At 34.6% G+C, this 27891-nt stretch overlaps 2 protein-coding genes across 5 annotated transcripts; one reads left to right on the forward strand and one right to left on the reverse strand.

Moving 5' to 3' along the window:
• Window positions 1-1011: 1011 nt before the first annotated feature.
• LOC130644625 (uncharacterized) lies at window positions 1012-17000 on the reverse strand. Of its 4 annotated transcripts, XM_057450300.1 has the most exons (9): window positions 16347-17000; window positions 15985-16234; window positions 15807-15915; window positions 15418-15734; window positions 5044-5152; window positions 4074-4803; window positions 3467-3708; window positions 3028-3200; window positions 1012-2531 (listed from the first exon to the last, which is right to left on the reverse strand). In XM_057450300.1, exons 1-9 carry the CDS (start codon window positions 16972-16974, stop codon window positions 1112-1114), a joined length of 3978 nt encoding a protein of 1325 aa, XP_057306283.1. In that variant the 5' UTR covers window positions 16975-17000; the 3' UTR covers window positions 1012-1111. The 4 variants fall into 4 exon arrangements, with proteins under 4 accessions (XP_057306283.1, XP_057306285.1, XP_057306286.1 ...); XM_057450302.1 differs by lacking the exons at window positions 15418-15734; window positions 15807-15915; window positions 15985-16234; window positions 16347-17000 and adding exons at window positions 12325-13066; window positions 13146-13484; window positions 14988-15223; XM_057450303.1 differs by lacking the exons at window positions 15418-15734; window positions 15807-15915; window positions 15985-16234; window positions 16347-17000 and adding exons at window positions 12325-13066; window positions 13146-13484; window positions 14601-15223.
• A 227-nt stretch (window positions 17001-17227) lies between these two features.
• LOC130644626 (uncharacterized) lies at window positions 17228-26637 on the forward strand. Its single transcript, XM_057450305.1, has 10 exons — window positions 17228-18944; window positions 19602-19868; window positions 20192-20902; window positions 20970-21109; window positions 21570-21662; window positions 22627-22773; window positions 23126-23828; window positions 23988-24223; window positions 24402-24571; window positions 26038-26637. The coding sequence occupies exons 2-10, from the start codon at window positions 19619-19621 to the stop codon at window positions 26624-26626; spliced, it is 3039 nt and encodes a 1012-aa protein (XP_057306288.1). The 5' UTR covers window positions 17228-18944; window positions 19602-19618; the 3' UTR covers window positions 26627-26637.
• Window positions 26638-27891: the final 1254 nt, after the last annotated feature.

Raw genomic sequence — 27891 nt, forward strand, 5'->3', positions numbered from 1 at the left:
ATCATAAAGAGCAAGGATGCGATTTCCTGCCGATGCATATATACTTTGCACCGGCTTTCTAATACTCTCCGGTACATAGTCCACAAGCCGCCCAGACCACCCTCGCAGTTTACTCTTGACTATCATACGGGTCCTCACCATCTCTTGGAGTTCGGATATATCCATGGCCTCTGGTGTTGGTAGTAGAGTCACTGGCCTGACCGGCTTTCGTTGTCCTGACCTCCTTGGAGGTCTCCGTTGTACATCATCCGTTACTGGAGGCCTTGGGGTAGGTAAAGGCCGTGGTGGAGCTATGGGTTCTGGAGTAGGAACGGGTTGTGCAGGTACCTCCAATAAAGCAACAAGGTCGGCTTTGCGTAGCTTGGAATAGCGGACAAGTCCACGGGTTCTCGCGATAGGTGTAACTCTTTCACGGTGTGCTTATTTATCTTTATTATATAGATTTCTGGTTTCAATCAGCAAAATTTCTAGCGCGATCGTAGTTTGAGTATCGGACTATCCCCTACTCAATTGCGCATGCTCGAAATTTTGTTGATGTCAGCATTATTCCCCATTTCCGGAATTGTCGGATTTATCGGAATTGCTGGAATTCGGGTGTCGTCGTCGCCTGCGCTAGAAAATACATTTTACTATCTCTCCTTTTTCTTATCTCGTCTTTTTTTATTCTATGCTGAAAATGCCGACTTAAATTAGTGCACGAAAATACTAATTTTTCTCGCATTGGCTACGTGGGAATATGATGTACGCGGATTATTACAATCATTGATCGTAATATGAGGGTTGGCTGGCGTAAATTAAATATCGATAAAGCTTCTGAAAGCAAATCAGCTGTACAAACTGATTAATTGTGCGCTAAGGATAACGAAAATTAAATGCGCAAAAATAAACACATAATAGTACTTAGCCTCTTAGCCTCGCGCCTGTTAAATGTCATAATGCTGTGGAATTGGACTTTTAGTGTGTTACTCTACAACTTTACAAAAGCTAAAGATGAAATAAAAATACGAGGAACGAAAGAAAGACATAAATATTCAGAAATCAAGCATCTATATGTACATGGAATTGTAAAGGTTACACTTCTTATTAGATATAGGAGGGGGTAAATAAATCATCATTTCACTACACTTTCTGTCACGTCCTTTCCTATCTCTATTTCAATATTTCCAGAATTATCAAACGTCCCATCAGTCACTGTATTCGTGGTGGTAAACGTCTCTGTGTTTATCGGTTCAGATAACGGTATTTGATTTGGTTGTGTTTGATTATCCGCCATAGTAACAGCTGCTGGTGCAGTTAGGATTGACTGATCTTCAATAATCGCAGTTACAGTTGACTCGGTGTCCACTAAAAGTGTGTTATTTGATCCATCCTCTGGGAACTCCAACGAAACAGCACGTTCCAGAATCTCTTGCTTTTCGTTTTCGTTAGTTTCGAGCTTTTCGCGTTTTTCCGGCGGTTTTAAAAACACTGACGGACTTTGAATGCGTTTTCTTGATTCTGCGTCGACTTTGGTAAGAACTTGTTCGGTTGTCGTCGTCTTATCACCACTCGTCAAAATCTGGCCAGGATCGACAATGTATACCGTGTTCACCAAACTCCCTGTTTGTTTTACAGATGGTGGTCCCGGTGGTTTCGATATAACTAACTCCGTATTTCGTGGACGGGTTCGCACGGCGTATACCTTCCTGTCGGTGCCATCAATGATTTGTTTTGGGGTTATTGGTTTCACATTATATTGTTCAAAGACAGATCCCGACGGCGATGCTGGAAGACTGGCCTTTTTAGGTCTGCCGGGACCTTTTGTTTGAATGATATAGGAACCGGATAAACCAGGGCTTGATATAACTTGCTTTTGCTTTGGAGCACTTGAGAAAATCGATATCAATTCTTTTAGTTCGGCTTTCAATCGGTGAAGGTTTTCTCTGCTATGATGTGCCAACTGCAACTTTGATAACTGCTGTAGCAAACCACGACATTGACTTGCGAGAACCTGCGGTGTCTCGGTTATCCGTTTGCTATCAGACATCCTTGATATTTTCGAAAATTCTGAAGTTCCAGCCAATAATGTCGCCCCAGTAGTCTGCGTCCCAGCGTCGATACGAAATCCTGGTACATCTTTAACATCATCAGATGTCATCGTGGACCAATCAACATTAAGAACAGGATGGGATTTATACGACACACTAAGCATATCCCAACTCCACCCAGGGTAATTACTGAACACAGCACATAGGTGACAACACGGTAGCTTATACTGCTGCCAATCAGCACAGTCACAGGAAGGATAACTGCTGGAGTCGCCAAACGACACAGTATGAAGAAGATCGTCCTCTGCTGAGTTGCCTTGTACGGAGAAGATTCCAGGATGTAGATAAGAGATTACGTAGCTATGTTCCGCTGCAATTTTGAATCGTTCATATATGTGTGAAGTCAGTTTACCAGGTCGACATGAGAAGTAATTCGGAATGTCTGGATACGTGTAAAAAAGCTGGCTTTGTAGTTTGTACGATTCCTGATTAAACAGTTCATACCTATAGAAATACAATATTGTCAACATCGGCTAATTTCAGCTTATGTAGAGTTTCTGATTCAATGCTGACATGGTAACAAATATTCTTGATTCACGTCAGCACTCGCAGAATGCTGACGTGGTAACAAATATTCTTGATTCACGCCAGCAAGTTTTTACCAAAGTGGTTTTCATTTTTATTAAGCTTCATGTAACCTAAACTTACAAAATTTTAGCCCCTACTTCCTTTAACTCTTGTTCGTGTATGAAACCGTACGAGACCGCAAAGTGGCGGCGTGAAACACGAGTTTGCCGACTGGATGCAAGTCAATGCCGGTTCATGTCAGCAATTTTTAGCTTTTATGAGAAGCCTAATGCTTTGCGTAAGCCTTATGCTAGATTAACCTTTGCGTTAGGCTGGAAGAATTCCATCCATAGGTATCTGTGCATTGGCGAAGATGAAAAAAAACTGAAGTAGGAACAGGACATACAAACAAATAAACAAATAATCAACGTACTGTTTCTTAGCAACAGGGACCACGTGTTCAACCAGTTGTTGGATGACATCTTGAAGTGGTGATGACTTGTTCACCAACTTAATACTTTTGAAGATTTTCATTTCGTCGTATAATGTGCGGTTATTATGATACGTCATCAAATAATCATCTGGACGATATCCTGCTACCCAACGCTGCAACATAAGAAATGTGTTCAAAATTACATTATCTAAATTTAAATCTTCTAATAAGATATATATGTTGTTAAGAATTAAGTACATTGCCAAAGTTAATCTGTATATAATAAATTTTTACTTTCAAATTTCCTAAAATATGTTCTGGCAACACCAAAGAAAGAAAAAACCTCATAACTTTTATAGAATAATCAAAAGTCTTTTTTGACAGGAACAAAATATCTAAATGGCAAATATAAATGGGAAAAACTGCACAATTGGTTTACCTTTGCTTGAGAAAGCCAGTGGAGTTGAAACCAGTTTCTCATTTTATCAGACATTTTCCAGACGTCACTCTCCTCTAACTCTCTCGCTGCAGTGTTCAAAGTGTCCTCTGAGTATGAATTAGCAATGGCTTGTAGGTAGTTCATCACGTCGTCCTTATGTTCAGACACACCATTTTGTTCATCGCTCAACCAATCCACCCACGCTCGTTCGCGAGATGAATCAGATATTATAAGAAATACACCTGTGAGAAGTAACCAAAATTAAATCAATTCAAGTTTTCATTTCCCTTCCCCCTCGCTGAAAGGTTAGGTATTACTCATATAAATTATTGCATGCGATGAGGGGGCGACAAGTATTTTCACCACCCCCAGGCCCCTACCACCCCATGCCTCACTCCTAATCTGGGTCCCCTTACTTTTACTTCAAATACATTCAACATCTTCTCAAGCAAAACTATTTTTCACTAAATTGATTTTTATAAACAAATCTAATTCAAGACATTACCAAATACTGTTGAAAGAGAAGGAAAGCTTTATTTTGTTGTCAAGTAAGTAATAAAAGAAATACAAAAGTAAAATTACCGAGCACAAACAATTTTCAAATTACCTTGGAATATATTTTCCACTGCATTGATTTGTTCATCTGTGTAATCCACAATGACAAATTTTGGATTCCATCCAGGGTTCCAATCTTTTATAGTCTGTAAACCTTCTGTTATCATCTCTGTTGTGTTTGCTTGCAAGATAAATTCGCCAACAAGTTGAAAGTCGACATTTGTTTGAACGTAGAGGCAAAATAGTGGAAATGGGATTTTAGAATGAATGTCGCTAACTTGTGTTAAAATTACTTGTGAGCTGTATCGCTTTAAAAGGCGTTGTTGGTGTGGTGTTTGATGGCAAAATAAAACTTTTGCATTATCTTGTTGATTTTCCCCGTCACCACCAATGTACTCTTCAACTTCATTCACACTTTCATCATTTCCAACAGTTAAATCCAGTGGATTGATTTCGTGTTTTACTTTAAAGTTAAATATCATTTTTTCATCACTGTGGGTTTCTTTTAAACGCTCAGCTTGTGCAGCTAACTTAAGTTCTGCTTCATGTGTTATATTTAATGAAGCCTTTGCTTTGGTCATAAAATATCTGATTTGTTTTTTAGAAGGAAAATATTGTCTCCTTGTTCGAGGTGGTGGCGATTTACCTTTAAACATTTCGTTACACACATAATTCTCAAGCTGTTTTTTAACATCATCTATACCAATATTAGTGTCACTCCATACAAGTTTTGATACAAAACTACACAGCTCTGGGTGTAAAGCTTCTTTTACAACACTATCCTAAATTAACAAAATGATGGTTTAATATACACTAATTTTGCTTGCATTAATTTTTGGGGACCTTAAACCATTGGTAACAAATTTATGCATACAAAATTCTCAAAAACTTGGCATTTGAAAAATAATAATTTGTGAATGTAAATAATTATTTCGTTTCCAAATTTAATGTTGAAATCTAGATTGTGTCAGCAAAGATTGTTTTTTTAAATACCAACTAAAAAGTGAAAGTGGAAAACGCACCTCATTAATTTCATGGTTATGCTCTTCTGACATGGATTTAACAACTAGCTGAGAGCCATCATCCGAAACACCAAAACGAATATGCATTTCACAGCCTTGTTTGAATGAGCTGAAAATAGAGGGATAGATATGTAATATCTTCGAACATAAAAGATTAATAATAGTCACACATTATGTATAGTACAAAGTACTAAGTTCAAAAGCCCAACTCAATTTTGTAGTTTTATATCAAGATGTGTTTTTATTCTACTCTCATACAATAATAACCGATTACCCCAGGCTGTACTGCAAAATATTGCCTGAGGTCTAAGTGCTAACTGAGCTTACGAGGTTGGTTAATTTAAAATGATAATAAAAACAAAGGATATTAAACAAGAGCTTTTCACTTAACATTTTTTTTTTTAAACAATCAAAGAAATACAGGTGACCAAAAGTTTGATTTAATTTTATCTAAAAAATGATACATTTTATAATGAAAACAGTGTTTGAGCATCCCAAAAGAATAAACATGTAAAACTTCTTTCTATTTTAAATTTCTTTTGCATTTGAATATTCAATTTTGAACAGGAAAGTGCATGAAATTAAATAATCAGTCAAAAACGATAGTGGATTGTGTAACTGATGAACTTAAAGATGAAAAAGGAAGACGATTTATATCAACATTGTTTTTACCACTATCAGCTACACTAAGAACATCTGACATCATCTGTTAATGCTTGGCGCAGTATGATACGACTTTAGACTTTCCAATGTTTTTATGTCCACTCAGTTGAGACACATGGATCGGTTGCACGTTGTTATCAAGGAGGGCAGAAATCAAAGTTTTCCTAGCTGAATGATTTTTTATTTTTGATCTACTTCCTGTCTTTTATTCCAAGAGCATTGGATGATTTTGTCATAAACTTACCCACAGAATTTTTGCCTTATGGGCGATTGAAATACCACATGTTGGACTTTAGTAAATTTGTTGGAATTACTGCTAGAAAGAAAGGCGAGTTTTCCTTTTTACTTTCAATAGGTCGATGAGAAATAGATTGTTGATATATGTAAACAGGGCATCTAGGTCCTGCTGTTTCATAAGCTCTGGGATTAAATGCTTGGTGGAAATACCTGCCCTCCCAAATCTGGTTTTTTTAATCTTCTCTCCTTGTCTCATTCAAGAAAAGAATGCCTATTTACATCTTTTTCTTAATTCAAATTGCCAAACAGAACTTATGAGCCTCGTTCCACACCCTGAACCGGAACTGCTTTGTAATTTTCCACCACATTGTTCTTTGTAAAGTAACTGGTTTACCGATTCCAAAAAGGCATTCTTAAAAAGTTTGTCAACATCTGATGCATCCAATGGCCTGGTTGCATTGGGCTTGTTTCCCATTCCCATATTTGTCAACTGTTTTCTTTTACTTGTTAAAACTTGCCTCGATTTTTGGAACTGCTCTCCTGTTTTTATATATACCTTCCTTTTTGTTTTAAAAAAGTTGCCATTTATTTCTGTTTACTCTCTCTGGCGGATACAAGTTGTTTCCATTCCATTGCTTGTTTCCACTGCTTATCAACATATCAAGATCGATGTCATTTAACTCCTGAAATTTATGCGAAAATACGCCAAATACGCCAAGCTAAAACTGAAAATCGTCATTATTTTTGTTCTGCATAGTGTATTTTCGCCAGTAAAACTCGCCATATTGATAAAGTTTTGATGAAGTTTTAAAAAAAACGTTTTGTATATTACTTTTATATTGCTTTGTTTAAGATCAAATATTTTTATGCTGATTTTACAAAATTTATTTGTTTTTGTTTACATTTTAAGCTACCATATTAGCCTGTCGCCAAGTGCCCTAAGCAGAGTGCCCTAATCAGAGTGCCTGAAAACCTGTATTGACCGCTTGCAAAATTTAAACGGTTAACAAAATATGAGACAGCTGCTTTTCGCAATTGCAAATCAAAAGACGATTTTTTGCAAATCATAGAGATATTTTGTGAGTACAATATAATCTTCATTAAAAAGAAAAAATTAAGTAGCTGCTCCAGATGTTTTTGAATACAAACGTTACTTGCACAGGTAGAAGAAAAGAATAAAAGTAAATGATGGTAAATCATTTTATTTACACAAAACAGTACAAAGATATAAAAAATTCATACGAAGTTACTTCAATGTTAACAAAAGTTAGTTTATGTAGCAAGCTTCTCCGAATAGCAACGTACATGCACTGGGAATTTGATACTGGAATTTAGCAAGGGCATTAACTCAGACAATTAAAAACAGTGGTTGACAAATACTCTTTATCAAAAAAGGAAAATTGAGGTATGTTGATGTTAATTGCTTTTTAAACGTACAGATGTTTAAAGGAAATTACGTGCAAAATACTTTTATTACATTAAACTGAGCTTTTTGAAAAGTAGTCAAAGCTCTTTTTTCACCAAGACCCTCAGGATAAAAATGCACTGTTAATTATTTATAAACTAGCAGCAGCCTGTAGAAAATCCAAACGTTCACCATCCCTTTTTATTTCACTAATCTTAGACAGCTTGCTTTCTCAGGCATTCATACTGGGACAGTAAAAATGTGCAGAGATTTACAACTAGTTGTGAGTTGAAGACTTTTTTTAATATAAAAGTTATTTAAGGATAAGTTGCTAATTTATTAGATTATTACTTGGTTATACAATTATAACATTAAGTGTTTTTATGCGTTGCAAGAAATAATATAAACAATACTGTTTGTTGAATAATATCGATATTATCGTGTCATAAACAAGTCAGTTTATTTTAAACTAGTTTCAATAGCAACAGCTGTCATCGATGGGCAATGATCGTAATCATCTTTGGCTATTTATCAGTTTAGGAGATAATTAGAGGATTGAAATCAACCAATAGATTGATGAAAATCCTTCCTTTTTCTAAAAGTTTGCTTATGTTACGTTCCTTTTTCTAAAAAATTGCTTTCTTTCTTTTAATCTGAGAAAAAAAGAAACAAAAACGAGGGACTTTTCAGATATGTAATAAACATAAAAGGGAAGAAATTTAATGGACTTGATTATTATACAAAAAATGTAAAAATGTTATTGACTTTTCATTAAATTATGAAATAAAAACGAAAAAGGTTTTTCTTTGTGTGAATGACATCATTTTCACTTTGGCCAAAAATTCCACGGACGAATGACTTTACTGTTTTTTTTTTGTAGGAATGAAATATTGACTTAAATTTGCGAAAAGCGTAAATATTAATTCATTGTATATCAAAATAATACTTAATTTAAATATTTTTAATTAAAACTAAATTTTTTTAAAAAACATGCTGACATCAGCAAAATTATTACTGACAGTCATCAGTTTTTAATTGTCATGTGATAGACATCATTCGTTCCACGACTGAATTCTAACACAAGGGCATTCCCCCAGTGCTCCACTCTTCCCCTTTCACAAAACACTTGTTTAAGAAACTGCTCATTTTATTGATATTGCATAACTATTGTGCACTGCTTATTGGGTGCCATTTTATGATTAAAAACACAATTACCCTTTAATATGCATTATCCCTGACTGGTATTGGAATATATTATGGTGTTATGTACGATATCTGTAAGACTGTTTTTTTTTACAAAAATATGGTGTTGGACTCAGTAAATAGTTGTTGGAATCTTTATTTCGGATACAAGTGGCAAACTTAGTTGGCTAGCTGTATAGGTTTTTTTCAATGTTTACATTTTCCATGGTAATCCCTTCAGGCTTTACTAATTGAGTGGCAGGCAAAAAGATGCAGGCACTAGGTGAAGTCAGGTTCTTTTTAGTCTGTTTTTTTTCACAAAGGTGTAATCCCGACTTTATATGAATATATGTCGGAGATGGTGAAGTGGTAACGCATTCGACTTGTAATCATAAGGTTTCGAGTTTAAGTCCCCACTCCGGCACACTTTAAATGTAGTCAGCCCATTTGGTGCCATCTACTGACCGGTAACCGCCTTGTGTGGCAGACAAGCAAGTTAGAGCAATGCTATATGTATGTCTGGCGGTAATGTAACATAGTTACAGTTAGAGGGGAGGAAGAGCCAACCGGTAGGATGGACGTTAAGACTTCACCATCACTTACTTACTTACTTACTATATGTCAATCAGATGTTCTCCAACTAGCTGCACTTGATAATAGTTTGAACCCTCAATAATGTTTTCATAGAAACAAATGGGCTGAAAATGACCGCTCTTCAGCAAGCTTCCGCATCTTTCTGCCTGCCATACTGTTGTTAGAGCCAGAAGGGCTTACAGTGGAAAGTGTAAACATTTAAAAAGGTAAGAGGGTGCCGATAAGGCTGATAAGCCCCAAACAGCTGCATATATATGGACGAGTTCGGGCGACTTTTCGAATTAAATTGACGGTTGTCCGCCGAAACTGCCCGCACTTTCCCGAGCATGTCGGAACTCGGCCAGAACATTCCCGAAATGCAACACCTTGTAACATAAACATGGAAAGGAGTTAATAAAATTTAAAAATAAGTTATTTATCAAGTAAATCTTATCAAAAATCATAAAAAAACAGTTCTTTGAAGAACTTCGCTACCACATAGTTAGTTCATTTTAATTTTTATACTTTTTTAAATGTGTCTTTTAAGGTCTACACAGCTAACCATATGTTACATTTACTCATCCACCTACATCGCAGGAACATTAACGGCAGCAAAACAAGCTTGCTTCTTCAAAAATATACCCTCAATCATAGTGCAGTGTTTTTCCTATGCGCGCAGAAATGGAGGTAACTTTTCCTCTAAGTTTGTTTACATTTTTACCTCCATTTCTGCACACGCATCAGGCATTACGTAATCACTTAGATAAGTGCGCAAGTAAATATCGGGACTGTGATTCCATGTATTCAATAGCTAGCATGCTAATTAAGATGCATGTTATTTGCGAAGTTATAGGTAGCTTTAACTAGCTAAGCAGCAGCTAGTTATCCTTCTAGCTAGCTAGTTGGTTTAGCTATAGATAATAAAAAATATGTTAAACCTTTGATTTGGTCTTGCACCAGTTGAGACTGACTTATACATTTTACCACCATGTCTACAACGAAAGGATATTTCACCATATTTTAATTTAGCTGAATATTGTTTTCGAGACCTTCCCCGGCGGATAATACTTTCAATGCTTCTTGAGTCTCTCTTGTATAACTTGACGTGTTTCTGCCCCTGATATTTTTGTATTTGTTTATATAACACTTCGTAATCATCAAAGGCTGATCCAATCTTTAAACATTCAGAAGCTAATTCGTTATCATCATGAGCAATGTTTTGTTGGCTCGGGGAGTTTACCCTTGATAAAGGTCTTGTTGAAGTTAGTGATTGCGTCTCACTTGTCTTGCGATATACTTCCGTGGCCATTTTGATTCGCAGTCTATTTGTACGTGACCGCACTTTAATATTTTTTACATTCGTACGTGACTCTCTCTAACCTTGGAGACCGTATTTTTTATTCTAAGAACAAAGATTCAATGGTAAACATTTACTTCATTTTTTGTAAATACTTGATGTTTTAAATGAAATATAATACCATAAAATTTTAATTTGGGCGCGGGATGAAAGACACGAATTTTGCTGCGATACGCGGTGAAATATAAATCTATTTAAAATTTCAAACATCTCAATTTTTCATATAAAAAGTATCTCAATTTTTCATATAAAAAGTAAAATAAAAAGGTGGTAATTATTTACAAAAAATTAGAAGCAAGTCTAGCAACCTCATTTTCAAAGCCCTAAGCTAAATGCGAATAATTTTCCGTCGGAGGGGATACAAGACAGATTGGTGGATATATCCTTTATATACAGTATTTTTATTGAAAACTATTGGGGCCCTAAAAAACTGTTCGCTAGAGGTGTCTTCTACATCAAATGAAAAACCTTTTGCGAGTCAAAAAAATATTGCGAAATCAAGGGAAAATAAATTTCGCGAATGACCATTTAAATAATTTTTTTCAAACTATTTAGTGTATTTTAAGGGAATACTTTTGCGATTAGGCCTTCTTAAAAGTTTTCGCGCCACCAAAGTTTCGCGATTTAAGGTCAAAATTTTGCCAAAACGTGTAAGTTTTTTTCTTTAAAGCACATATTTCTTGCCAAATTGGTTTATAGCTTTAAAAATCTTTTTGGGGGTTGCCAGGATAAAGTTAAATCGACAGCAACTGAGCGAAGAGTCTGGTTTTGAAAGTATATATGAATGTATCTTTTGTTTTTTGCACGATTTCTTCACTCTTGTCAGAGGAGTACACAGCCAATCCCGGCCAAAGCTCAAAAACACCAAAAAATTTTGCTGAAAATATCCTGGAAACAAGTTTGATAAAGTCTTGGAATAGAATGATAATATCGAAGAATAATTCTCCTTTTCTGTAAAATTAGAAACGCAGTCACGTACGAATAGAAATAAATATTTTTCTTCGTGACTCACGTACGAAGAAAAAAAGAATTAAAGTATCATCACGTATGAATTGCCACTGCGATTTTGTTTTTGTTTTGCAAGTTTAGTAAGGAAAAAATACACGGTACGATTTGACGTACTTATATTTTGTTTCCACCGGCAATAATTTGTGTACTTTCTTTGTCTTTTGATAAGAAACTGCAAAAGAAAAAAATGTATTAGTGTTTATTGAGATGGCTTGGGTGTCGCTATAGCAAAACTAACGATCTTTAAAATCGGTAAAAACTCAACTTCGTTCCATTCCAATGTTGTTGTTTACATCTGCTGAACTGCAGGAATAATTGATATAAGTATACGTTTTCTGGTCCAATGATAATATTATGAAATAGGGTTAATAACTGGCTACTCATAGCTACAATGTTTAGCCCACAGACAGAGAAACCGTGTACTTTAATATAGATCAAAGTTAATCCTTGCGAAAACAAACCAGCTCTTAATAACTCTTAATAACAAACGGTTCTTAATAACAGATAACTTGCACCACTTTAAAAGGGTAAAAAACAATACCGTAAGGCTGTAACACACCCCAGTCGTTTATTTAATTTTTAAGATTTTTCAGCGTTTATTGGAAACAGCGGTAAACAAAGACTGGGAATGAGAACACTATAGTAAATTGAAGAAGAGGGCGTTTATTAGGGGCGTTTATTACAGCATTGACATTACTCCTGCTGGATTAAGTGCACCACGCGATACGCAATTGACAAAAAAATATATGGTAGCAACACACAACAACCTGGTTGTTGTGTAAGCCATACATTGGAAGAATCAACATAATGTAAGAAAATATGCACAGGCTTCGCGGCTAACTTCTCGCATTCTTACCCGTTCTTTCCCTTATCCTTTACAGCATACAAACACTTGTAAATCAGCTGCTTGTATATTAATGGTGAAGATGGCAGACGTATAGTTTCATTGACAGCATTATACAATTTGCAGCAGTGCTGTTTTTTATAGGACGCCAGAGCATCTTCTAAGTCTTTGATCCTACTGTATGACGATCCAAGTGATATTAACGGTGTGTTCGCAGGGGTAAGAATGTCGGGTGTGGTTTCTTCTTTGAACTCTATGTGAAACTTGTGTGACTTTGGGTCTGCAAAAATAGTTAGGTACATCAAACTACCAAAGCTATCTTTTTCTTCTTTGTTTTCAGTTTCGTTACTTTTACTGTTTTTCAACATTTTTTCAAATACATCTCTTAGTTTCTTAGAAACTTCAGTTCGTTTTCGCTTCGTATCTTTCGCGATTTTATAATTTGGAAAAGCGTAGATTTTTTTACAACACATTGAGACAGGACACCCCATCTTTTTCGTTGGTCGAGAAAGTTGACGGGTAGGTGTATACACACCCATTTTACTTTTATTTTCTCTATCTTTCCTCCACCTCATCTTTTCCGCGACGTTAAGATCTCTTCCTTGACTGCAATCATATTTAGAATGACCAACAGATATAAAGGGAAATCCCAGGAAAGGTACCACTAGACCACCCGTCTGACATTCCCAACGAATCGACGGCAACCCAGATACTGTCTCTTTAGCACGATCTTGCAAAATTTCTTCAAGCGTAACTAAAAACCAGATTATGAATTACAAACGCATGCAATTATTGAGACAAAGATAACAGATCAAACATTACACCATACTTACCTTCCTTTGAAAAGTTTTTGGTATTATGCGAGGTACAAAAAGAAGTCAATGTGTTCTTTTGGTATTCTTTAAACGAACGATCAAAATCTTTAAAAGTATTAAAAACTAAAAAAAACTCTTTCTGCAAAACCTCCGCTGCATTCACACTACTTATATTTTCCACAGGTTCAGGTACAGGGACATTTTCCTCTTTTGTTTTTCTTTCAATATAATCTGAAGTGTGCTCTGCAGAAACTTCGCAAGCCGCAAGTCTATTGTCTTCAACTCCTACGATATTTTCTGCATTCTGTGAAATGGACTCATGGTTGACTACAAGATTAAGATCCATTTTAACAGCAGCTAAACAAAAATATAGAAAAATAGATGCTCTGATTGAAATCTACATTAAGAAGAAAAGAAAAATAGAAAAGAAAAAAAAAAAAAGAAAAACCTAAAAGTAAAGAATGTCGGTCCCACTACCAAGAAATCAACCTTTAATTTTACCTGACGTTTTGGCTAAAATAAGGCCTCTAAATTGAAAGGCGACTCATCCATTTATGTGTTGTTTCAGGATTATGTATAGTGGGTTGCACAAAATTTCTTGTTTCTTGTCCTACCCCATTTCATGGTAAATCACCAATAACCTTTGTGAACTCATCCTACACACTAACAATGGAGGATTTTTAAAACCCCACATATCACTGACTATTGAGCCCTTAACCATTTTTATCCAAATATCCAAGGTAAGAGTTCTAGCATGGTATCCTTTGTAAAAATATGCTTTCTACCATATTATCACTTTTATTTCATTAAAGATAACACTCAAAAACAATTTTTGTGACACTCCTTAAATATGGCCTGTCTTTGAATCATAGTAAAAAAGCAGCATCCATTCTCCAGTTTTCTTAAGCTCTACGGCCTCCCAAATAAATTTAAAATTCCTTGAGTTTTAATACCAAATTTGCAGTAAATATATTTTAGAGCAGAACTAGCCACACTAGAACAGCCTTGCAGTTAACTTTTCCTCTCCCGGACTTTCTTAATTTGTGAGTTGAAGAACTGGCAAATCTTTACTACACATGGAGGGTGGATTTTTTGACTTAGGAGGGAGGTTCAAGTTTTTGGTAAATTTAATTTCAATTCTAAAAATTGGTAAACTGTTTTTGTAGGTGTTTTACTTTAAGGAAAGAAACTTTTGAGGTATCAAAACTGCTGTGAAATTTTGGTATCTTACTTTTGTGGCAGAGTGCTTTTAGACATTTTAGCAAGAATAAATTTTAATGGTGTGCATTTTAAGTGACAAGAGAAAAATGAAGAAAGTGTATTTTAGTGGTGTAGGAAAACTTAACAAAGTAAGGTTCGACACATTAGAGGAAGTTTTTTAAAAAATTGCCTTCTCTTTACAATTTTAATGACAACATTGATGAAGAATTAACATATACAATTATTCAATTTAACCATTTAAAGTAGTGATACCTAATTTCACTGTTGGGTTAAAAATGATAGAGGGAATTCCTTCACTGTATCCAATCCACCCTGAGATCCCAGAGTCAATCTTGTTTATAGCTAACTAAACTCTGTTTAGGCATGAGATAACAAACACCCAAGAGACAGCCGTCAATTCTTGTAAAGCAATAACTATTTATAAATTTGCAATTACTACTAATGTTTACGATCATTGAGGATCCCTAAATTTTATTGACATTCGGAAAACGAAAGTTAAATGCTAGCTACGCGGAGTCATATGACGTGCCGTCCTACTAGGTAATACGAGTTCAAGTTACTCACATAAAAAGCAACCAAGAATCTTGAATAACATTAACATGGAAGAGAACAACAACTAAAGCGTAGTACGTTACTTACTTTATTAACCAAACATATCATAACAGATTCTCTGTAATTGTGTGTAAAGATCTTCACGGTAAAACAAAAACAAACGCGATTCTGTTATGAAAGGGACGCCATTTTGTTTATTTCTTTCACATAGACAACAAAATCAAGACCACGCAACGATAAAACCACGGTGCGCATTTACGACCGGTACCGGAACACGTAAACAAAAGGTAACACCGGTGCCGACGGTCGCGCCAAACTTTTATAACGGCAAACGGTATTGCCTTGAATTAATTGTTAAATTTAGCTTTTTTAAACACACTAAATCTTTGTTTACAAGAAAATTAAAAAAAAAAAAAAATTCAGAATAAAAATACAAAAAACAAGAGAAGAAAGAAAAACATTAGACTGTTGAAATAGACAGCTACGTGTGCATATTCAAATTTCATGCAAAACTTACTTTGAACTTCTCATTTTTTCCTTTTGATTATCTGTAAGATGTCTTCCACCATAACTGCAGCAAAACCTTAGTTCAGCAAACCTTAAACCTGGATTAGTATCCATTATTTTCTGTGCAGTTCCTGGTGCTCTCTTAGCCAAAGCTTCAACAGTCCTACCATCTCGTCTCCATAAATGAACATGATTATCAGTTTCATACTTATGAATGGCCACATAAAGTTCTTCCAGGTCAACAAACCCTGCCCCCAATCTGATTTCATCAGCATTTCCAGTATTAGTTACATAAAGAGGTTCAGTGTTCTGTTCATCAGAAACAACCTAAAAATTTTTTTGCAAATTATACTAAGAATGAAAGAGCAAACTAAGAAAGTATACTACAAGATTGCATACCTCCTCATGATTGTGTCCTTCTAATTTTCCATTCACAACCAGCTTCATCCCATCATCAGAAATAGCAAAACGTATAAACATCTTACAATCAGTATATCTGGCAATGCCACTGAAAAAAAGATATATGTGCAAAAATAACAAGATTTAGGTAATTACAATACAACATATCTATCTTTACCTTTCATCCATACAAGCTATTTTTTGAGCTCTTCTTTTTCCACCATAAACACAGCAATATAGCAATTGACCATATTTTAAGCTTTCATTAATTCTGTCTAATTTTTGAAGTTTCAATGATCTCTTTAATAATGCTTCTAATGACCTCACATCTCTTTTGTATAATTTTACATCATGTTTTTCTTCATATAGACGAAGAGCTTCTTCGACTTCTTCCAAACTGTAGAAAGCATCCCCAACATTAAATTCTCCTGAATGACAACAAACAAAGGCAATATTAAAAGGATTTATTTTTGCAATTCCATTAGCCATTAAAGTATTATATATAACAAAAAAAACTACCGACCAATAGTGACCCCATACCTGGAATTTTTTCAGTATCTTGCGAGTAAACATTAGCAATTATGTAGTCTTCAATTACCGTACTGTCATGGCTGACCTCTGACTTAACATCAACTTTTTGTTCATTTTCACCTTTAGCATTGAGATCATGAGATTGAGATCTTTCCATTTCTGATGACAAAGCCCCACTTAAATTAGCAAGCTGAAAAAGATTATTCATATCTTTTGTCTTAGCCTCAATGTCAGCAACAGTCATAGCGAGTGTACCACTCTCATTATCTGATTGTTGTTCGGCAGTGACATCACTTGATACCAACAAATTAGCACCACCTTGTACTGAACCGTCAGCCATAGAAATAATAGCATGATCTCCCAGACTTTGCAATGTAATACTTGTTCCATCACTTTGTAATTGTTGCTGTATTTCTCCTGAAGAAAGACCTTGGTTTAAAGCAACGCGTATTAAGTCTTGGACTCCTTGGTTTCCATCAACGTAAAGCAATATTTCGTTAGTATTACCAGTATTCGCTATTGTACATACTTCTCCAACTTCTGAAGTATTTACAGTAGATTCACCACTAACAACAATGGTGTCAGTTTCGGCAGTCTCTTGTTTAATATTTTCATCGTGGTTTTCCATGTCCGCCATTTTTGCCTTTCTCAGTGAAAATAGAATGTGGCCCGTGGCCTGTAGGTCTATTTTTTACAATGAGAAACGATTCTACAATCCGCATCTTGACCAACACCTCTTATCCAGACATTCGCAGAAAAAAAGTTTCACTTTTTATTATGGTAAGTTTCATTACAAAAACCAGCATGTTCTTTTTTACAACATGTTTTTGACTTTCCTGTTACAAATACCCCGTTCTAAAACTATGTTTACAAAATCAGAAAATGTCATTTTTGTGAGATGAAAGGGCTTAGGTTATGCTATAAAAATTTAAATCAAATTTCCGAAAAACGTGTTTATCCTCCTAATTCCAATGTCAAGTGGTAATACCTTTATTTATCAGGGAGTGATGGATTTTACAAGAACTACAAATTAGTGAAAGCGCACTTAAAACTATACAGAATACTAGGCTTGTAGTTTAAAAGCAAAAAAAAAGATTTTCTCAAAAATTTAACCCTGATTTATACAGACTTGACTGGGTAAGTGACATGTTTTCCTGCGGACTATAATGGGTACCCTAAAAAGTACTGACCTGCGACTAGTTTAAAAGAATCACATGAGGTGACTTGTGGCGCCGTAGATTAGTGGTTATAGCTCTCGTACTCTGTGCGGGAGACCCGGGTTCGATTCCTCTTGACGGCGATTCAACATGGGCGAGTGAATGTTACCATAGCCCCGGGTTAACCCAAGCCATGTGAGGGAAATTGGGAAGATGGCACACTGTGTGGGCCGTTGGATGTTGCCGGGAGTTGTCTAGTAGAGCGCGGGCTCTAATTGGGTCTGCGTAGCTCAAAATGAGCATTAAATGCTCTAGGACTCTCCATCTACGCCATGGCCCCTCCTGGAAATAATAGACAGGGTATATCCCTCGATATTTGTGAGGCTAGCCATGTAAAATATGCACATCTATCTATCTATCTAGGTTGGCCTTCCAGGAGAATAGAGGATAAGAAGTTGCTTATGTAATGTTAATGCATAAGATTTTACAACTAAGTTACAATTTAGCTTAGGTCAAACATTCTAAGCTTGTCCTTTCAAAATTTGGGACATATAAATAAGAGGTCATCTCCAAGATCGTTTTAAACCAAATCTTTTCAGTTTTTAATAAACATAACTTAACGAATTAACAAATTTAAATTAACCCTGATTGACATGATGATTTTGAAAATAATTTAATTCTAATGATTGAGGAAAAACTTTTAAAAAATCTTACTTTTTAATCACTTACGGTTTAAGAGAAATAGACATTAGTGTCACCTTTTTAAATAAATATTTTCAGCACTGCAAAAACCCTGCAAAATGCAAGACAAAATGATGTAGACCAAAATTTCTTAAAATAAGTACTTCTTTCCAAGGCATCTTATCATAAATGAATACGACAAACTGTGATACATTTAAATTCAAGTTTTATTTCTTGCTATCAGTGAAGTTGAAAATTAATTTAAAGTTCTCTTTTTTGACACTCTTTTGGCCCTAATGGAAAACTGGCAGATTCGAAGAAGGCAATGAAAACTTTTGGACCCTGAAGCTGTTTTATTAAGCTTTGTACCTTTTTATTAAGCTTTGTACCTTTGCCATTTGTTTCCAGCTGTTTCATTTGTTGAGATGATGTAAGTGTAGAAATGTCTGATATTTGTTTCTGGCAATAATTAAAGATTGCTTCTGCTTCTGCATATTATCTTGTCACAATTACGTAGCTATAAAACTATTATCTTTTACAAAAAATATTTAGTTTAAACATTCCTCTTCAAAACATCATTATTAATTATCTCTGCTCATTATAGTTTCAGTGCTACTTACTTGTAAAATTATACAGAAATGGTTACATAATTATAAATTATGGCGCATGACGTAGAAATTTATGATGACTTTCATAGTACTGCAGCTGTGCAAACTCCAATTGATAGCATTTTTCAGACGTGCGTAGTAACTCATACAGCTCTAATAAGGTGTGTGTAAGAATTTTAATCTGGATATTTTTCTTTTCAAAAATATTGTGTAATTGGGTAAAAAGGCCAAAATAATTAAAATGTGCATTATAAAATCGACTTATTCACTAATTTTAGCCTAGAATATTTACTACAGGTCAAAATTGCCTTTTTAAAAATGGGTGTAGTAGTTTGAAAATGCAATGGATCGACTTACTACATCTTACATTTGGTAAGTCAAATCCAAAAGTAAGTCAAAAAAGTCACTTGCATTATCTATGTATTTGAAAACATAATGTTGAACAAAAGTTTAGTACAAAGTCAAAATTTTTTACTTCTAAATCCAATTTAAAGTTGAGACTTAGGTGATCATGTATCAAAGAATGCCTCATCCAAAAATCTTTTAAAAATACAAAAGCCTATTGTTAGAAAAACATGAATGAACAAAAAATTATTTTTTATGTTTTTAAGTGGAAATTTTTTCTATTCAGCAATGTAGATGAAAATCAATAATATTTTATACATAATAAACTCCATATTTTTGAGAAATAGTAAAGAAACTTTAAGCATTGAGAAAATAATGCGGCTGTTTGGTCAGCTAAAAAAGGTTACTGTCCCCTTAAGGCAATTTTTCCACTCAATCTGCAACTAATATTTTTATGTCCTTGATTTTTATAGATATATACAACATAGTAATGGACAACAGTACAGGTGTTCCCATGTTATTTATGCAAACTCCAAAGCCATCAGTTTCATATAGTACCTCCTCATTACAAAATCTGCTAAATGACCTGCAACCTATCTCAGATGACACCAAGACCACATCAGCAACAACATTACATATATCCACAGACTTTGAGAATGTGTCAAAAGTGAACACAGATGTTCAAGATGTTTGTCTTGATATACCAAATATGCTGTTCAAAGCATTTCCAGATCGAACAGGTATACATACTTTTATTATAATTTAGATAACCATATTTCTAGATAAAAATTGTAAATACCATAACAGCAAGTCTGTGACATCTGTCTAATTCTAGGTCTAAAACATAATCTTTTGTTTTCCATCACATAGTGAAAACAGTAACGCGCTATGACTTCAACAAATATTTATCACCCAAAACTATGAAATAGCATTGTGTATTGATCAAGATTTGTTGCATCAATAAAACCATTTTAAATTTAAATGGCATGGTAGATTGATGTATGCCATATTGCAACAATCTTTAACCTTGTTTTGCATATAGTAATTGAAATTATTTTTTAAGATAAAATGGCTGATTTGTCTTCAAGAGCTTCTTTAAGCGATATTTTTGATCGTAATACAGAATTAACTTTACCAAATGAAGAAGACATTGTGTTAACACAAGTTGAAGATCCGCAAAATATATTTCTGAATAGATACCCCTCTACATTCAGCTTGTCTTCATTTACTTATAACACAGAAGATTCCAGCAAAAGTTTAATCAAGACTGAATTACCATCAGAATTCAAAGTGTTAGCTAAATCTACCACAACATCAACCATATCAAATATGCCAGTTGCAACAGGCATACTGAGTTTTTTAAATTTATATCATCCAACAAAGCTTATACGATCAGCATCTACCTTAGTGAGTGCTTGTTCTGTAGACAATCCTAACACTAAACCAGCAGTTATAAAAAACCCAAATGTAACCGAAACTCTTGTAGAAAAAAACAAAGATGGTAATGTGACTAAGCCAAATGTTCAAAAAAAAGAAAGTGGTGATATTGTAAAACTTAATAGTGAAAACGAAAGTAATGATGTTACTTGCGAAGAGGAAAAGGTTCAGTTGGAGTTGGAGGAGAACTGGAAAAACATGTTTTGTGAAGTATTCAATAACTATAATGGATATGTTAAAGATTTAAAAACAGCTGAAGAATTAGTTGAAGAATACGCGTCTGATACAGATTCAAAATTCTGCGTGTGGAACTCACCAAAGAATTTTGGTGCTACAGGTATTTATTTTCTATTATTACGCCTATTTTTATAAATAGATTATAAAAATGTTCAGTCTATTTTTAGAAATTAGTTCCAAAACTCCACGTAAAATCTTGATTAATCCAAAGAATTGTCCATACATTGTGCTATGTATGAAAAGAATGGACTGTGAGTATGGAAGAGACAGACATAAACATGATAAACTTCAAAAATTGGAGAAAAGCGTAAGATTTTATGTTTTAAAATATACCTTAGTTTTTGTTTAGTTCTCTTCAAAAATTGTTAGAAAACTTGCTATTCATGAAATTCAAATATGCCAGGAAATATAGATTTTTTTTCCATTTTGAACTTTAGTTGTCTTTATTTAACATCTTCTACATAGACGCCCTTAAAAAATGGTATAAATTGAGAAACAAAATGTGATCAAAGCCTTTTTTCGCAACATTCGGGAAATTTATTTCTTGCAAAATATTAGGACTTGCCAACTTCCTTAAAACTCATTCCCTTAAGGTACTTAGCAATGATGAACTCAGTTAAACTCCAATTTTCATTCTGCCATGCTGGATATAACTTTTACTATATAAGTTGTTTTATATCCACAGAATTATAAAATCTCTCACATTATTTTTTTAAAAAATAAGTGCTTCTTGTAATTCCTATAACCATAATTTTGTTTCGTTTCAGCCAGGCTATAAAGATGGAAAATGTTCAAGCAAAAAGACAAACTGTGGTGCTGTTATTAATTTAAGAGAGGTAGTGGTGTTTCCCGAACTAAAGGTAAACCATACAGATATGATGGGTGAACTTATTATTTTTAAAATAACGCCTGCATTTATTAGTTCTTCTTTGTGTGACATGACACTCAGGGCTGCTACATCTCCATAAAGTCTTCTCAAACCTACTCAATTTTCCTTTTAAATATTAAGTATTAAAACATGTGACATGTGTTTATTTTTTAATTGCATATGTTACACAACAATAATTAAATGTCCCTCAAATATTCTCAATTCCTTTTAAAACTATGAAAATCCTCGAATTTCTTTAATTTTGTTTATAAAAAGACCATCCTTTTCTCAAGAAAGGCACAGATTCTCAAAATTCCTTAAATCTCTTCAAATGTGACTCTGAAAAGAGTGGCAGCCCTGCAATGAATGTTTAAATAGCTACATTACGTATGAAGTATTTAAAGTGCTGCTTGCATTGTTCCTTTGTGAGAATTTAATATCGCCGCTAATGTCAACAGTATAATTTTGCATGACTTTTCTTGAAGTAAATAGAACATTTTGAATAAATAAATGAATGTTTGTGCAGGAAATGGCGGCTTTTTTAACTTCATAAAAGCAGGACGTTTAGCAATTCAATACTGTCAGGTTGGTATGCTTTGGCTCCGTTGTAAATAAATGCAGGCGTGTTTTGCATGTATCGAAAGTTTATATTTAAATGTATTATTGCATTGTGGTTGTGTGTTTTGTGTTTGAAAGTGAATGTGCAAGTAAGAGATTACTGGGATTAGCTTTGCCTAAAATAGGAGTGTTGCAATGTAAGCACACCTATTGTGCGTGCTGTATGAATGTGTAATTTGAGATGCGAAGGAGAAAATACTAGATTTGATGAACAGCTACGATTACAGGACAAAGATTGCAAGGCAGACTTTAGTAAAGTTTATTTAATGTATGCTAGTATGGGGAATCGACTTAACCATTGTTGTTAGAATTGTGTCATTCTGTAAGATTGTGTTCAGATAAAGCGTGGAACTCATTGGGAACGACGATTAATCTCTACAAAAATACGAAATTGGTTAGTGGAACAGTCGCCATCAGAAAATATGAAACATGATCGATATATACACATTTCGTTACCCAAGATGCAAGACCATACGAACCATTTTGTAAGTTTTTTGACAATAATAAATGATTGTGGTGTGAATGAATTTAGTTTACATCAATTTTGAATAGTTACATATACTGTTGTGAATATGTGTGTTTTAAATGCAGATTTCAGTGATAATTCAAGTGTTGATTTATTTTGCGAAACTAAGGCAGCAGTTTGATGATTTATGGACCAAGTATTGTGAAGGGGTAAACGTATTAGCTCTGTTTTCTCGCCTCTTTGTTCGTGCGTTGAAGCCAAACAAATTGTCCGCAGTATGTTATTAAAAAAAGAAAGTCTTTAATTCAAACTTCTTCTGCATTCTACTTGGTGCGACGAGGAACATTTTTTGGAATCTTTATTTGTTTTAGGAACAAGGTTTTAAAGAATCGATTCATCCAAAAATCTTGCAGGAAGCGTATCAGCTTGTCTGGGAAAACGAGGACGTGTATGTTGAAGACTTAAGAGACAAGTTGTACCGCTACGTGGAAAAAACATTCTTTTCTCATCAGCGTCCACAGCTGAAACGACGCAGATTCTTTCCCGCACTGTCTGACTTGAAATACATTATCACGAAAGCAAAAAAGATCAGAATTGTGAGTGATGATGAGAAAAGAAAAACGAAAGCGTTAGTGAATGAACTGTGCAGTGAAAAATTATTCGACAAGTTTTATATTTGTGACGACATCATGTGCGTGCCAGAGAAAGACGCCACTTCTATTAAAACATCAATGGGGAAGTATTATTTACGTATAAAAAACAGACCCAGTAAACTTATATTTATGTACCAAAGTTCACAGTCGCAAGCTTTGCTGTTTCGTTATGGTGTTCAGTCTGTGTTTTGTTTACTCTCGCAAAGTTTAGTGTCTGTTCCATTTGAAATCTACTGTTTGTACGTCTGCACGAATGTCGATTTCCAACCAGTCGCCATTATGATATGCGAAAATGCTAACGAACAAATATTTACCGATATACTTGAACGACTAAAAGATTGGAATAAATTTTGGAATCCAAAGTTTGTTCAAACGGATAAAAATCAAGACCAGATTAACGCATTCGAGGCCATATTCACAGGTATGTTATTGTTTAGAACTCGTATAATGTAGAAAAATTAAAAATTATACGACAAACAACAGCGAACTTTTCTTTCCGTGAAAGTTTCCGCCATTGAAATATTTGAAATTCGAGAGGATTTGGTGTGTCTATTTATGCCGAAGAAGCTTTATATTTCAGATTGCTCCGTCTTCATTACTCCATCGTCACGTGAAACAGATTGGTTGGGATCGTTGCAAGACTTTGGGATGGAGGAGAAAGTGGAAGAAATGTTGAAAATTTTGAACGCGATTTCTTCCACGTGCACTGAAGAAGGGTTTAATGAATCGTTGAAAAAATTAGAAGAAAGAGAAGAATGGAAAAACTCTGTAAAATTTCAGATGTGGTTTACTGAAAATTGGTTGTCACATACTAAGGTATGTTATCTAACTTTGGAAGGCGAATTAAATCAAGTAATTTTGCCTCAAATTTGTTATAAAACACGAAGTTAAACCTGAGAAGAAGAAAAACAGAACTTTTGTCCAAGGTTAAACAAATGAAATGTTAAACTATTTTCAGTAAGCTGAATAATTAACACGTTTCTTTTTCGTTTAGCGTTGGGTGGAAGGTTATTATCCGAACGAATTTATCAACAAATGTCTACACACAGAAAATAGTCAAGAATTTTTTCAACCTTTCAAAACTTCTGCGGTGAAAAGATCACATGCTTTTTTAGTCGATCTCATTAAACACATGGTGGATGTATTTCAACACTCATACCAACGGTAGGTGATTGGTTATAAATGACGTCAGATAACTCTTTTTAGGCAATGATTCAACACACCATATTCAACACACCATGCTATGATATGCTGGCCAAAATCAAATGCGTTCCACTCTCCAGTTTTACGTCTTTTTATATATTTTTTCTAACTGGGGTAATTTTTTTTTTCAAGTATAGTAAAAAGAATTAAAAGATAACAAGAAGCCCTGGGGGCTCTAAGAATTTCCGCGCGCTACCAAAATATTTGATGAAAACCTGCTAATTCGTTGTGTTATTGTGCCAAACATTCGAAGGGGTTCGGTGCATGAACCTCTGAAGATAAAGCACACCACTGACATTATATCTTACAACAAACGCAAACAAATCGAAACGTGTCATTAAACTCACATTTTAAAAGAAATTGCTAACAAAAAATACAGCCTATCATTCATGGTTGAAAGTCTTGCGATTGAAACGTTTATGGTCTTAAACGGCATTAGTTGACAAAAAATCAAAATTTTGATTTGACCATCATTTTCAGCATACTTTTTTTATTAACTGTGTCAATTTTTGTCGAAAATAAAGCAGTTTTAATTTTTGGATAAATTTTGGCCTGAAATGACATTTAGGTGACAAAAAATCAAACTTTTGTACCATCATCATTTTCAGCATACTTTATTTGTTAACTGTGCCAGATTTAGCCGAAAATGAATTGTTTTTAATTTTTGGACCAATTTTGGCCTAAAATAGCATTTAGGTGACAAAAATCAAAATTTTGATGTCACCATTATGTTCAGCATACTTTTTTTGTTAACTTTGCCAATTTTTGTTGAAAATAAAGTAGTTTTAATTTTCGACCAATTTTGGCCTAAAATGATATTTAGGTGACAAAAATCAAAATTATTATGTCACCATTATGTTCAGCATACTCTTTTTGTTAACTGTGCCAAATTTTGTCGAAAACAAATACCAATTTTGGCCTGAAACGTCAATACAAGACTTCCCAGTAGTTAAGGAGCTTGGGTACGAAGTTTACATCTGTGACTGAGCAAAGTGAAATCCCATGGTCGATTTTTTCTCAAAAAATGCTCCGAAAGAAAAAAACGACGGTTTTAAAGAATTTCCTACGCCTTCGGGCGCGGAAATTCAAAAAAAGCTGGACGATTATCGAAGATCGAAAAGTGTTGTGATTATTGTAATAAAGTCTTATAACCTTCCACCAAACGCAGTAACCACCTAATAACAGCCAGTTATTAAATTTCTGATGGACTGAATTGTGATGTCTTTCAGCAAACTTCCATATAGGAGACACTTGTACATAGTGGGCATTTTTCAAAACAGCATGGCTGTCCGCTAGGTACAGGTTTGTGATCGAGCGGCGTCAGTGTTTAAGTAATATGCAAAATCCTCAACCACAACAGTAGCTAAGTTTATTTATGGAAATTTCACAGTTGTATGACGCTTTTTAATCAGTTAATTTTATTTCAGATATGTCGAATACAATGTCGGCTGTTCCCATAGTGACGTCGACGACTCTCTTCACTCACAGCTACTTACTTCACAAGTTTTAAAGTATTTACAAAATATCCGAAAAGAAGCCGATAGTTTTAACGGAACAATCGGTTTTATTGAGTTTGGGCTATATCAAGTAAAAGACGTTGATACAGAAGTTTATAATGTCGTCACTCTTGGGGATGCTGTAAACTTTCCGTCTTGTAACTGTCATCAGTGGCAACAGTACCGTCTACCTTGTAAACATATGTTTTTTGTTTTCATTCACGTCGACGAGTGGAGTTTTAACCGGTTACCGGTTCATTATCGAACCAATCCGTTGTTTACTTTGGATTTTAACTGCTTACAAGATAGCGCAAAAAGACAAACACATAGAAAGGAAGTTGGCACGCAAACTAAAAAATGCATTAAAACAAAAAACCCTTCTAGTGCAACGATAACGGCTGCCAATGTTGTATGTAGTTCTCAAACAACTGCTAGATCGAGTCACGATGTAAGCAAACGCAAAAGGAAACACGAGACTTCAAAATCTGATGTAGACGAATGTTTAGAAGAAAAATCTTAAGCATAATTTTATCTTGACGATTTTCTCGGGTTTTTCAACTATTATAAAGAATTTGGCATTTTTTGCGAAAGTAAATCCCGGCAAAATTTACAACTCTTTCCTAATAGAGAGATTTACTTACGCACGTTAGACTCCTAAGAATGAATTTGACGAAGGAGTTTTAAAATTTCTCAGAAATAAATATTGAGTAAACGCAGGGTGGCCACTCGTCTTTGAAAACCTTGAATGTTCTTGAATGTTCTTGAATTTTATTTGGTCTTGAATTGTTCTTGAAATAGTATGTTTTCCACCCTTGGTTCTTGAATGTTCTTGAGTTTTTACAATTCTATGAAAAATCTTTTTAGAATAGTAAAAAAATGTCTAGTAAAAAAAGTACCAGAATGCATGGAAAAAGTATTTTTAATGAAAGTTGGTTGAGCGATGAACAGTTTAAAATATGGTTGAAAAGGGGACCAGATAAACACAAAGCATTGTGTAGACTTTGTAACACAGTGATAGACATAACTATAATGGGAAAAAGTGCTTTAGCATCGCATTCTAAGGGCAACAAGCATCAAGTGAATGTGAAAAACTATAGTCCAGTTTCTGGTCTGTTCTTCAAAAGTAACCCTCCAAAGCCATCATCAAGCAAAGACGCCTCCCCCGCCACTAACAAGATTGATTTAATGATGAGTACATTAGCAGTTTCCCATGCTGAAATTCGTTGGGCTCTGAAAGTACTAACATCACATCATTCATTTCGTTCTTGCTTGAATTTGAACCAGCTATTTTGTGTGATGTTCCCTGACAGTGACATAGCAAAGTCATTCCAGTTATCAAAAACGAAATGTGCGTACTACATCGTACATGGATTAGCCCCATATTTCATGGAAATCTTGCTCCAAGAAATTAAAAATTCGCCAACCTATTCCACACTTTTTGACGAAAGTTTGAATCATTATAAACAGGAAGAACAAATGGTCGTTCAGATTCGTTTCTGGAATGAAAATCTCTATGAAGTCCAGACACGTTACCTAACCTCAAGGTTTTTCAGGCGCCCAAATGCAGATAACATCTTGCACGAGATTCTTCAAGCAACTGATGCGTTACCCCAGAAATCAATGGTCATGCTTTCCATGGACGGACCAAACACTAATTGGAAAGTTTATGAAAATTTAAAATCGCATCGTACTGAGAAAGAATATCCCCAAATTATTGATGTTGGTTCGTGTGGATTACACGTGGTGCACGGAGCCTTTCAGACTGGCGTAAAAGCAACTGGCTGG

Source organism: Hydractinia symbiolongicarpus, chromosome 5 (assembly GCF_029227915.1).
Source record: "Hydractinia symbiolongicarpus strain clone_291-10 chromosome 5, HSymV2.1, whole genome shotgun sequence".
Taxonomy (NCBI): domain Eukaryota; kingdom Metazoa; phylum Cnidaria; class Hydrozoa; order Anthoathecata; family Hydractiniidae; genus Hydractinia; species Hydractinia symbiolongicarpus.

Bases quoted from the DNA above. Each gene is read 5' to 3' on its own strand.
- LOC130644626 (XM_057450305.1), top strand. From the start codon at position 19,619: ATGGACAACAGTACAGGTGTTCCCATGTTATTTATGCAAACTCCAAAG. The intron at 21,663-22,626 runs GTAAACCATACA...GATTGTGTTCAG, and splicing joins TGGTGTTTCCCGAACTAAAG to ATAAAGCGTGGAACTCATTG. The intron at 23,829-23,987 runs GTATGTTATTGT...TTTATATTTCAG, and splicing joins ATTCGAGGCCATATTCACAG to ATTGCTCCGTCTTCATTACT.
- LOC130644625 (XM_057450300.1), bottom strand. From the start codon at position 16,974: ATGGCGGACATGGAAAACCACGATGAAAATATTAAACAAGAGACTGCC. The intron at 5,153-15,417 runs GTAAGTTTTGCA...CTCTATTTTCAG, and splicing joins GAAAAAATGAGAAGTTCAAA to CTCATTCAAACAAGGCTGTG. The intron at 4,804-5,043 runs GTGCGTTTTCCA...TTGTTAATTTAG, and splicing joins ATAACCATGAAATTAATGAG to GATAGTGTTGTAAAAGAAGC.